This window comes from Arachis ipaensis, chromosome B9, assembly GCF_059453495.1.
Source record: "Arachis ipaensis isolate K30076 ecotype BB chromosome B9, ASM5945349v1, whole genome shotgun sequence".
Classification (NCBI taxonomy): Eukaryota; Viridiplantae; Streptophyta; class Magnoliopsida; order Fabales; family Fabaceae; genus Arachis; species Arachis ipaensis.
Genome location: NC_142444.1, coordinates 16201680 through 16214145, shown reverse-complemented (window position 1 = coordinate 16214145; position 12466 = coordinate 16201680). Strand labels below are relative to the sequence as shown.

At 38.2% G+C, this 12466-nt stretch overlaps 1 protein-coding gene across 1 annotated transcript; it reads right to left on the bottom strand.

The window, feature by feature from the left end:
- Positions 1–6904: 6904 nt before the first annotated feature.
- LOC107615119 (protein FAR1-RELATED SEQUENCE 5-like) lies at positions 6905–10657 on the bottom strand. Its single transcript, XM_088498746.1, has 2 exons — positions 8453–10657; positions 6905–6940 (listed from the first exon to the last, which is right to left on the bottom strand). Exons 1-2 carry the CDS (start codon positions 10073–10075, stop codon positions 6905–6907), a joined length of 1659 nt encoding a protein of 552 aa, XP_088354872.1. The 5' UTR covers positions 10076–10657.
- Positions 10658–12466: the final 1809 nt, after the last annotated feature.

Here is a 12466-nt window from a genome sequence, read left to right as displayed (position 1 = left end):
ATGTCACTACATAATTGAATACACGTATAAAAGTATTTTACAGTAACAACATCAAAATTAAATTCTTTAAATTTATGCTAAATCACATTTTAGTCTCCCAGAGTAAACTGTATCAGTATGTTACTATTCTTAAAAGTTGAATTTTTTAATTTCTAATATAATTCGATAATCTTAATTTAAAGGATTAATTTTAATGTTTGTAACATTAATTTTAAAATATTATTTTAATTGTTTTAGATTTAAATAAAAAGGTTATCTTAGTATTTTTAATATTTAATTCGAGTGCTTAATTGATACAATTAATAATCTTATTTAATGATATGAAGACAATCTAATATTTTGTTAAATTATTGCTTAAAAGGATATCTTAGTCCTTTAGCAACAAACTAAAAGGTATTTGAGTTTTTTTAAAATCAATCTTCAAAAATTGTTTTCTTCTTTAAAAAATAATTTATTAAAGTATTTTAATATTTTTAAAAATTAAAATTTAAAATTTTTAACATAATTAAAATTTTTTAGGTTTATGTTATGGATGTAGCCCGTGAATCCCCCACGGGAAGCGGTCTTCCACCTCGGTTACCAGTTTTTACCTGCTTCTTCCTTTTAAAAGGCTCGAACCGGCCCCCTAGACTCTTTAAGCAATATTCATATTCAAATACCTCCCTTACTTTAACTAGATAAGATAGGATACAATAATTATCATCACCCTGCACACTTGTCACAAACAAAAAAATATATCACTCTACATGCTTTATACCTCTCTGATCTATTCTGATTTCAGCGTCGTATTATCTTTGCAAGTATCACCCCCCAGTTGCTCCAAGTCAAGACGATCTGGCTTCCGTTTCTACCCAGAAGTCCCCAATCCATGAAGGAGGTGGCTTGGCCCAGAGCAGTGAGAACGACGACGACTCGACTACCTCCGCAACCACCGGAGGCAGCGATCTTCCCTGTACGATGACTGCAGTGATTTCTGAACCGGTGAATGAGATCGTACGAGGCGAGCGGCGGCTGCATTGGTCAAAGAAGCTCCTGCGACACAGAGAGCGTCCACGGAGAGAGGAAAAAGCTCTTCACTTGCGTTGAGTGTGAACGGAGATCAAGAGGGTAGGGTCTGAGTTAGGGTTACCTCAATCGGGGCTCCGGATCAGAAGTAAATGAGATGTGAAATTTGAGTCAAGGTTAGGGAGCTCAGTTACTTCCCCAACCTGTTTGGCGTGTTTGATGTAGGATGGGGAAGAAGAGCGTCGACGGAGAGAGGAAAAAGCTCTTCACTTGCGTTGAGTGTGAACGGAGATCAAGAGGGTAGTGTTTGAGTTAGGGTTAACTCAATCGAAGCTCCGTTTCAGAAGTTAATGAGAGGTGAAATTTGAGTAAAGGTTAGGGTGCTCAGTTACTTCCCTAACCTGTTCAGCGTGTTTGATGCAGGATGGGGAAGAAGAGCGTCTGTCCCCTTTTTAAGTATGGGTCTGGTTGGATCCACGGTTCGGTTTGGAACTCGATTCAACCGGTTCGGTCCTTTCGGTCCAAATTTAGGGTGAAAATTTGCGAAATTGGTGTCAAAATTCTCGTTTCGGCGAGCTCTATCCTATTTTTGGTCGTATCGATTATTAAATCTTTTTAATGTTCATATTATTTCTCTTAAATAAATATACATTAACACAAAAGCCAACCATATTTGCCTGTCTTATAATGAACACTTTACTTAGCCATAACTTGTTGTAGGTGAAACTAGGGGTGTTCGCGGTGCGGTTTGGTTTGGCTTTGAGTGAAAAATTCAACCGATCGTAACACTAATTTTACTTGCGGTGCGGTTTGGATTGGATAACTTAAAAAAAAAAACCCGATCCGATCCGATCCAATTTAAAGCGGTTTGGATTGGATTGGATTTGCGGTTTCGTCAATTAAAAAATTAAATGCATATAACAAGTCTCAACAATATCTTAAAAACCTAATGATAACACAACAATAAAAATAAAATTATAGGTTAGTTAAAATAAATAAATGAATAACATTTTAAACGTAAAATATTAAATAAATAATAATAATAATACATGAATAATATAAAAATATATAACAAATTGAGCATATTATAAGTATAATTGTAAATATAATAATAAAATAATAATGTTATAATACGTTGTGCAGTTTGGATTGGATTGGATCGGTTATTAAAAGTATATCTGATCTGATGTCCGATCCGATCCAGCGGTTTGCAAAAAAAAATCCAATCAAATCCAAATTAGTGCGATTTTAATCGATTTTCGGTTTGGATTGGATTTGATGAGCGGTTTAATTTGGATCGGTTTGAATTTGAAAAACCCTTGGTGAAACTAAATATAATTTTCAGGAAGATCTAACACATAATGTAGATTAGAATTATTTAACATAAGTCCTAAAACAAAATTTACGTATATTTCTCCGTGCAGTATCTACCTCGGCCATCTCCAATGCACTTATGCTGATATCCTTTTTCTTTGCTTATAAAAGAAAAAGAAAATTCACAATCTATGATGCAATTCTTGGTCCACCGATCTTACCTAGTTTATTATATTCTGGTTAATTAATTTGACATGCAATTGGTAAAATGTGGTAGCTTACTAATGCTCTCGTAGTGTCCCTTAGCCAAGTCTCCCTAACTGGGCTTCCCGAACAGTTACATTGAGATAAATGGGCCCACTAGTTTTTAGCGTAGATTTTAGTTGAATTTTCAAAATAAACGAATACAAGGAGTCCTTTAGTAGAAAATGGTATGCTTTCCACATAGGGTATAGGGACTGGGTTGCTTAGCAGTAGTGGCTACGGTTATACAGTCGGAGAACACAGCCACACGTCACTATCTCAGATAGGGTTTCTGATATCTTAGTAAACCTAATCAAAATGGAAAAGATGGATTGCTTAACGTGTAGCGGCAAAGATAATGTTGAAAATTACAAAATTCAAAATTCCGAAGAACAAGCATTAGGGTAGGGGTGAATACTTTTCGTTTTGTCTGATCTTACATACTTAACAAAGCCATTTAGTTACAATAAAGTGGAGATGTATTCTTAAGTGACATGCCAAGCATGTTGTGTTCTTACTTATTTGAAGGTTCCTATTTTTACCGAGAAGCAAGTGGGCCAACCCGAACAGGTCAAATCAGTGGTCACAGTCACTCCAGTATGACTGAATGGAGTTCTATAATAGCAATTTGTCACTGAAGTAGTGGAATACTCCAACTCTCAAAGCAACCTTATCTCTGTACTGTTCTCAGTTGGAAAGGGTAGATCTTCGCGAAAATACAATGTCGGGAGTGGATGACAATGGGCGTGAGATGAACGAGTCGCAGGATCCTGGATCAAACGATGCGTAAGTATCTATCTGCTTCTCTTATATCTATGGGATTATTTTGTTGTTGGACATTTTCGATCGTCCTTCCCCTAATTCGCTTTGTCAATATTCATCTTCTGTTCGTTACGACGACTCATTTCATGGACTAAGCATCTCTATTTTTGTTCTAGTGTCGTACCATCCCTAGAACTGGGTCCTGCTGAAAGCGTCTCAGTAGAAGACGGAACCAAAACTCTTAATTTGGAGTTAACAATGAATGTGGTAAGGCTATCCTTTTCGGAAACCCTTTTTAAGGTGTTCCTTGGAGAATCTTTTTCCCTGTGTATTTCCCAAGTATGTATTGTTTTTTCTTTGACGGTATACACTATGTTTCATAATGTTGGTCATGCAACAGAGTGCTCTAGCCAGGCCGGGGGAGAACGTGATGCATGATTTGAAGGTCCAACAGGATGATTTACTTGTGCTCACAGTTAATCTGCTTGAGGTTCGTTTTAATTCCGTATCTGATTATCTACTAAGAAATGCGTTAAACTTGGGATTTTAAATATTTTTTCGTACAACACACACATGAAATGTGCCTCGCCTTGGAACAAAGTCAGTATCTTTTGTACCGGATACACTGAACTTCATTGTGTGACCCACATGCGGTGATCCCATTTTCGTCCACTGTGTTATAATAAATTTTTTCCACTCCAACTCACCAATCTCTCATCATCCTATTTAAAAATGCGAAACATGTCAATAGTTTTGTAACCACTATCCCGTTCATTACTAATGCTCAACTTTTCTTTCACCAAATTCATAGAAGATCGATGCTAGGACAGTTGCCTTAGAAGAACGCATCTCAGCACTGGAGCGGCCAATGTTCCAGACGGGGAAGTCAGTGACAAAGATCCAATCCTTGCTAACCGAGCAGATGGGGAGTCCCACTGCGGCTACCACTATATCATGCACAGCAGCAGGGATGGTCGGTGTAGAAGGTTACACCATCAGCGAGACTGAGTTATTACGACACAAGGAAACCAGAAATGTAGTCACGAATGCATTTGGGTCCCGTTCCGAAGTCCAGAAGTTGGTAGAGAAAGGGAAGACAGTTTGCTTGACGAAAACCAACTCAACGCTAGATATCATTGTGCCGAACTCTCTCGGTTATAATGATGACATCATCATAGATGAGACACTCTCAACTCCTCGTCCCACACAAGGCAAGGCCGGGTCAGGATTCCCAAAGGGGTCGCTTTCACATTATTGGTGCTCTGGACTGCCAAAAAGGACCTGCCTATCCAGTGGTGTTACACATGAATCTGCTGCCGTAGCTTGTGATAAGGTTAAGTCTGTGAACGTGGAAAATTATTGAATCGTTACCTTTGAAAATAAAATAAATGAGAAACTCATAAGGCTAATTTGTGCAGGTTTTCATGGAACTGCCTAACCTGTCTCAGTTTGAGAGCACCACTAAAGTGTGTGATGTATTCTCCTTACCCAAGAAGTGTAACACTCGACTGAAGATCCCAAAGTTGGAACCGATTGAGTCGAAGCCAACGAACACAACAGAAAAGCACTTCAGTATCCAGCCCACAACCGCTTTAAACACAAAGCAGGCCACCATGCCTACTCCCTTTATGCATGGTGGGACTGGATTCAAACCATACGGGATGCCCAACATGATGGATTCTCCCGTTCTGTCAATTCCACTGGCAAGTCATTGAAATACTGTGTGCTTAACATAGTCATAACGATAATGTAAATTTCTTAAACGTATATATTCACTAATGTTCATGCTTAAATTTGTTTTTGATTCGTTAGGGGTTCCAAATGGTATTTAGGCCAACGGTTCACATGGACCTAACATATGATGAATGCAAAATGGGTACTTACATTTTCGGAAAAAATGATCAATATTTCTAAGTACACATATCTCGTTGTCATTACTTCAAGCCTACTAGATTTGTTTCTCCATGGAAACTTGCATAACACATGAAAAGATACCTGAACGGATGGATGCCGGCAACAAGTAGGCTTGAACATGTAAGGAACTGAACTCTCCTTCTTGTTTATGTTGATAAGCAATTTAAAAAGTCCTTTGACCTGGTTGTGGTGACAGGTTTTTGTGCCAGTATGCGAACCAACATACACATGGTACCTGATGGTTGTGGACATCAAGCATGCTGCTGTGTACAGCCTAGACATCACAAGAGCCCCTGAGCATAAGGAGCGGAGGGAATGCAACATGCAAACTATTGTGAGTAGATCAAAAATTGATTAACGATTTTGATTACTAAAAATGAGTTCTGTTTACACTGTCGCGAATGTCTTCATGAGTAAGTTCTTCATGTAACATCTGACCCGCGTGCAGCTCCTGATGCTAGCGAGTATTTTCAAGCAGGATAGAAACCTGAAGAATTTTACACATGTTTCTGCTGATCCAACGACATGGGGACCGGTTCAGTACTCGGAAGGAGTCCCTTGCCACCCGGACTGGTAAATTTACGATTCACATTGACTAATGCAGTTCAGTTAAAGCATTGTTACTTATTTGGCTATTTTTTCCTTCACGAATTCCCTATTATGTTGTTGTTATGCAGTAATGATTCATGTCTATGGATGTTGAACTGGCTCCAAATGGAGGGCAAATTCACACTAGGCAATCTTCCTTGGCAGGTTTGGCTAACAAAATAATTTATTTATGTCTGATAAATGCAAGTGTTGGCTTCTCACGATTCTCCTTTAATTACTGCTAGATGGACTGACTGAAGTTGAGGATGAAGACGGCAACGAGAATAGTTCTTTTAGAATGCAACGAGGTGAGGGCTGCAGTGGATTCCAAGGTAGAGGCCGCTTGGAAGAAACTTGTATGCACTAAGGAGTGACTCTCCATAAACAACTAGGGCAGCGACATAAGTATAGAGCATACTCTTGTAGGCTATCTTTGATTATCATGCCAACAGGCCTTGATGTCGTTGTAATCTTTTAGTAATTTCTTGGTTTATTTTGATTTAGTCAATATAGGGTACCGTAAACTTCGTTTTAGTTTGATGGCTACTTTTGTGTGTGGAAACTAGTGGTCCTGTCGACAGCCTAGAGCACAACTTCCACACTCCCCAGTTACCACTACTTAAAATTAATTGGGGATATGGCCAATAGTAAATAGGTTAGGACCTTGTGGCATTTTGTTAATACATGAAGACATGTCATTATCCATTCATGGAAATGGTTCTTACTAGTATTTATCCAATCATGGAATTGGTACCTAGTAGAAGTCGCAGCATGTTCCTTACCAAAATTTGGTGTACCTTATGCAGTTAATTAGTGAATGGTTAAGGATATTTTATTTAAGAATTACATTGTCATTTCAACAGCGATTTTACTTTTTTTTGGATCCATTCTCATGTTAGAATAGTTAACGAGTTATTAATAAAAAGGCATGTGAATGAAAAAAGAAAATCAATCTACCCTTTGATCCCAATAAAAGGACAATCACTTTTGACTATACCAAATTTTTAAGGCACAGTGAACAATTCAAAAAGAAAACGACACTGTCTAAGCTGGCCACTATAAACAAAATGCAATTTAATCAAGTGCTAATGCGAAACACCAATGACATAAGACCCTGCCAATGTAGGTGGCAAATACATTGAATGAAGAAAAACCTTCCCCCACCCTAAGAGTTTACACTCATGAAATGCATTTAAACAAGCATGGTTGTTGGAGCTTGCGAGAACAGCGATTCCTCAAGGCCACTGACGGAGAAACATGCAATGATGCATGTGATGCCTGTTATATGCAACAAAAATTATCAACCACGACGTTGCGTGAAGGCTTTAACAAAAAAGGAGAAGGGATTCACATTCTGAACATGGTTCGGTTTAGGAAACCAACAGAAACTTCCTTTCACATGTCATTCACAAAAAAATCCTTATAAGGGATACATTACTACTGAATTACAAGTTCTTGAACACATAATAACAGTTCACAGGACCCTATGATATTGGCAGCACAACTGGCCCGGATTTGGATGGATCCAAGGCACCTCACACAGTAGGGACACTATCAGGGGTCTGCAAGAGAAAATTGATTTGGAAATTGGCTAGTTGCCTGATCCGAATTTTGAGCCATGAGTAACACCCGGCCACCTTTTTTTCCTTGTATCGGTAAGAGCATTAAATTAGCAAAGCCACAGAGATGAATGGAATGGAATCGAATTGAAGAAAACATTGCAACTTGAGAAATTAACTAACCACTATCTCCAGTACCAGGCATCATTCAATAAACCATTACTCTCCTGTCTATATTAGGCAAACACCAACTCTACCTTCAATTTTGATTTGCGAGTGAAAAGCATGGGTTCCTCAACACAGGAAAAGAAATGACATATGTACAAAAAGAAATACTATATCTTCTAACTACAGGTACAGTAAGAAAGGAAAATTCAATAGACCATAAACACATGAACGAACAAAGACAATAAACACACATACCCCTAAACGTAAGCATCCTAAAATGACTGATTCACTGATAGGTTCAAAACATGCAATTTAAAGTGATAATGCCAAACCCCTAAATGAATGAAAGAGCCAACGGGATTAATGCTACAACAGATTGTATAATTTTTTTTTGTGAAATTATCACACAGATTCTCATGTCAATGTGAGACATCCCTCACCTGTGACTTTTTTTCATCAGTGTGTGTTTTCCATCATTTGGAAAACTATTACAGGATCCGCAACATGTAACATGATGTTTTCACACACAATTAGTCACGTTCAATACTAACAAACCAACATATGAAAAGTAAATTTGAAGCACAGAAACTATGATGGCCCAAAAAATTTAACTTCACTGCTTAAAATTTAGTTTTTGCCAAAAGTAAATGTGGAGTGTCAATTTTTACGTGTCTGACTAGGAATAATATGCATTGAAAGGTACATTAAAAAAATATAGGTTTCTACTAATGTCACCAGAATACAAGGTCAAAACAAACAATTTGAAATAACAACTATTGTACGTCATGCAGCTTGACAGCATAAAGTTAATAGGCGAAGTATATTTAACACCAAAGCATTAGTTTAAGTGTAGTAAGTTGCATAATATGAAATGATTGAAGGTTTAAATTATAAATAACCTTTGATCGCTTGCGTTTATGCCCCCGAGCAGTGGCAGTCACATTTGTTGTTGCAGTTGGCGTATCTCTGTTAGGACAGCGTGTCCTCCGGTGCCCGAGCTTCCCACACGTACTGCACTTTCTTTTGGTCTTCGCAGCAGAACCCCCAGCTTGACTGCACGGACCTGTGCCTTTTGTTCTAACACGAATTGGGTCTTTCACTATATTATCTGTTGCCGGTGTGGAAATATTGTTTGGTGGTCGAAGGCCATACTTGATTTCAAGGAAAACAGCATCGGATAAAACCTTCTTCGAGTAAACCTTGAAGTCATCATCGCTCATGCAAGCCACCTTCCCTAACCGTTTGCATAGCTGCGAGAACGCACCCAACCTTGTTCTATACGTCACGCTTTGGTCAGCAGTGTGGTGGTCAACCATTTTATTATTTATCTCCATTTTAGCTGTCTTGGACCACCTGCGCAGAACCAGGCTTTCAGGAATTTCCGCTAAATCAAGCCTGACACACACAGCCACAATGTGCACACATGGAATTCCGAACGACTCCATTCGCATGCACGTGCAACTAAAGATATTAGAAGTAGGCTCCCTATAAACCTGCCAAGTCATCTCAGGCCTCCGATACTTTTGTAGAGTATACACATGCAGGTGCAATGTCTCATTGATTTCGCATATTCTAACACGTACGCACCGTTTCAAGCTTTCCCTAAATCTAGCAAACATTTCGTGAGTGAACTTCGTCCACGCCGACTTTTCCAACTCAACAAACTCCGTCTGTAATACAGGTGTACCATACCAAGAGCGAAATTCTAGCTCATCAATGTTGTCGCGAAGAAAATCGACACACCTCTGGAAATTGGTAACAAATTCCAGAATACCGTACCGGCTCTTAACAAACTGACCGAGCTTGGCGTGTAGTGACTCGCACCTAGATGTAGTACGTATCCCGGCAAAAAATCTACCTCGGATGTAAGTTGTTGTCCATGCATACTTTTTACTGTACAAGTCCTTCACCCAGTCAACGTCCCCAACACCACACTCGTTCACCATGTTCTCCCAATGCGCTTCAAACTCATCGGTTTCCATATCAGCCAACATGCAGTGTTTAAAGAGATGTGTGAATCTTGGGTCGCATATGTTAGACGTCGCGTTTCTCAGAAGATGCCAAGCGCATAACCTATGATGCGCATCAGGAAAAACAGACTGAATCGCTATCCTCATGGCTGGGTCCCCATCGGTGATAACAGACTGTGGTGCCTTTCCTTGCATGCATTCCAAAAACTTCTCAAGAACCCAAATGTAAGACTCATGTGACTCGCAGGAAACCATAGCTGTAGCAAAAACGCATGTCTGGTTGTGGTGGTTTACTCCGGAGAAGACAACAACGGGAAGGTTATACTTGTTACGGCCATACGTTGCATCGAATGCTAGGACGTCACCGAACAACAAATAATCTTTCTGACAACGACCGTTGCTCCAAAACAAGTTGCAGAGGTGTTTCCCGTCTCCAACCTTGTACCGCCAAAACATTTTCCCATCCACGCGTGCCAGACCTTCTAGGTACCTTATACTTGCATTTACGTCTCCACCTTGGAGCCCTCTCTGCTTCCGCACCTCGTTATACATATCTTGCTTCGTAAATGTAAGCAGGTTAAAACCCCTAGTTATGCTGCAAATGACTCATATATCTTCAGAATGCTAATCCCAATCTCCCTCATGCTGGTTAGCTAAGCAACTTCTACCTCAGAAATCTTCCTGTGTGACCGTAAATAATCCACAAGCTTCTCATATGCCAGTTCGTGATTATGCTCCTCGACGAAACGCGACACGTACCACTTCCCGCTTCCGTCTTTCCTCTTAATCCTCATCTCGGCAAGACATCCGCATCGGGTAACTACCTTATGTTCCCGAATGCGATCAACCTTTTCCAACCATTTTTTCCCTCGAAATCCTTGCCGGTTACACACAAACGTGTACCTCACAATCTCACCGGCAGTGTTTCTAACCGTCTTACCTCGTCGTGATGCAAAGCCCTTTAGTCGGCTGTAGTTGTTATAGACCGCTTGCATCCTCAGGTGTAGAAAACTCCATTTGAAGGACATCTTCAGCTTGCAACCCCTCCAAACCCAAGAAATTGGGCAACAGCGAAGCCCCCCTACCTTCCCAATCAGATAAGTCACCATCTGCCTCCACTACGGTATCAAACATTGTCTCCTGAAGGAATTAAAAAAAAAACTTTCATTATCAGCTGGCCGGATCTAAATATCATTCTTATGATGTTACTGTAGCTCATTCATTTTCCAACATTTACTCTAATCCAAACAACCGAACTAATCAGGGCATATAAAACGTACAAAATGTGAAAATCTTGAAGGTTACATTATTTTTTAAATTGTATAATCCAAATTCTTTTATTAATAGTCTTAATAATATGGTGACTACTTCAACGATATCAACTTCAACTATATACTTCTAATGACTACGTTTCTGTTCATTATTAATTTGATTAACTTTACATATTCATGTTACAACTTATGATACATTTTACACTTTAAATTTATTGTATGGCCTATGAAAGATATTTTCTCCATTATCAGTTCGCCGAAACTCATTTAACAAATCGCAGACATGACATGCTAAACAATCCCTAATAACTACAACAACAAATCTTAAGAGCACAAAACCCTCTAGTTTAATTCAACTCGCAGCCTATACATAAGGATTGCAAGGTATAGGCACCATACCTGTTGATTCGTAACACAAACATTGCCATCCATCCAGTCATCCTCAAGAGGCTCATTCCACATACACGGCTGCTCACCAAGCTTGCTAGTCGATCCCATTATTCACTGCAAGACACATACAAGTAATTACACGAACCATGAATTACGGACATAAAAAATTTGACGTACACATTCACAACACTCACACTTGCTGTCTCAAAACCTTATCCCCTGAAGCATTACATACATGTATATCTTTTGTTGACATATGCCATATTTAAATTTATAAAGCTTAAAATTATAACAGCACCACTATTCATACTTTTTTTACAGTTCATGCAGGTAGGTTCATTTTTCAGGTAATAATTACTGAACTTGCAACATCTTAAGCGACTACTCAGAGACTGTACCTGTTGAAGTATAACTCATTGGCATCATAATCATTCAAATGAATACAATAATACGATTACGTTTACTGATATCAAATTTAATTCAAATTTTAATTTAAATTTTTTGTATTTGAAATTTAACTTAACAAATTAAGAATACATCTTTTGATTTTAACTTCTGGATTTCATTAGGAATACTAAATTAAATAAAAAATAGTACTCACAACTTATATCCTTGGAAGTGTTTAAAAAGGTAACTTAAATTTACGTATTAAAATTCAGTACTCTTTTTTCATTTAAGTTGTTCTTCCTAATGAAATTAATAATTCAAATTATAGAAACATTTATTTTTAATTTTTAAGATAAATTTTAAATAGTTTTAATAAAAATTAAATTTTTAATAATTCTGATAACAATAAACGTAGTCATATTATTGTATTCATATGATTATTTTTGTCTGTTCAGTTACAACGAAATTAACCGTTTAAAATAAGTCATTTTAAATTGAAAAATCAAAGTACTCCTACACCACTCTCCTGTATTTATAGACTCCTACTCTTGATCAATCGTTAGGGGTCTTAAACTTTATTAACTTGAGTAAATGCTGACTGGGTACCGATGTGGTGTGCCAAATTCAGCATAAATCGTGCAGTGGTTAACGTATTACATAAATCAGAAGACCCTGGGACGATTTATATATTTCTAGAACAAAGGTCATGACTTTAGGAGAATCAGGCAAACTTAGAATGGGCTTATTTTACTTGCGTGAAAATGCCTAAATCAGATTTACAGGATTATCTCAAACCACAACTCAATGCCAACATATGATAAATTCCGATGTTTACCAAATTCTAATGAAATAACAAACTAAGCATTTACAGCATTCAACGATTTGGCTAATTAAG

Excerpts from the sequence above, each read along its gene's own strand:
- LOC107615119 (XM_088498746.1), bottom strand. The coding sequence starts at position 10,075 with ATGTATAACGAGGTGCGGAAGCAGAGAGGGCTCCAAGGTGGAGACGTA. Across the intron at positions 6,941-8,452 it reads ATAAACGCAAGCGATCAAAG|GGTCTTATGTCATTGGTGTT; the intron begins GTTATTTATAAT and ends CTACATTGGCAG.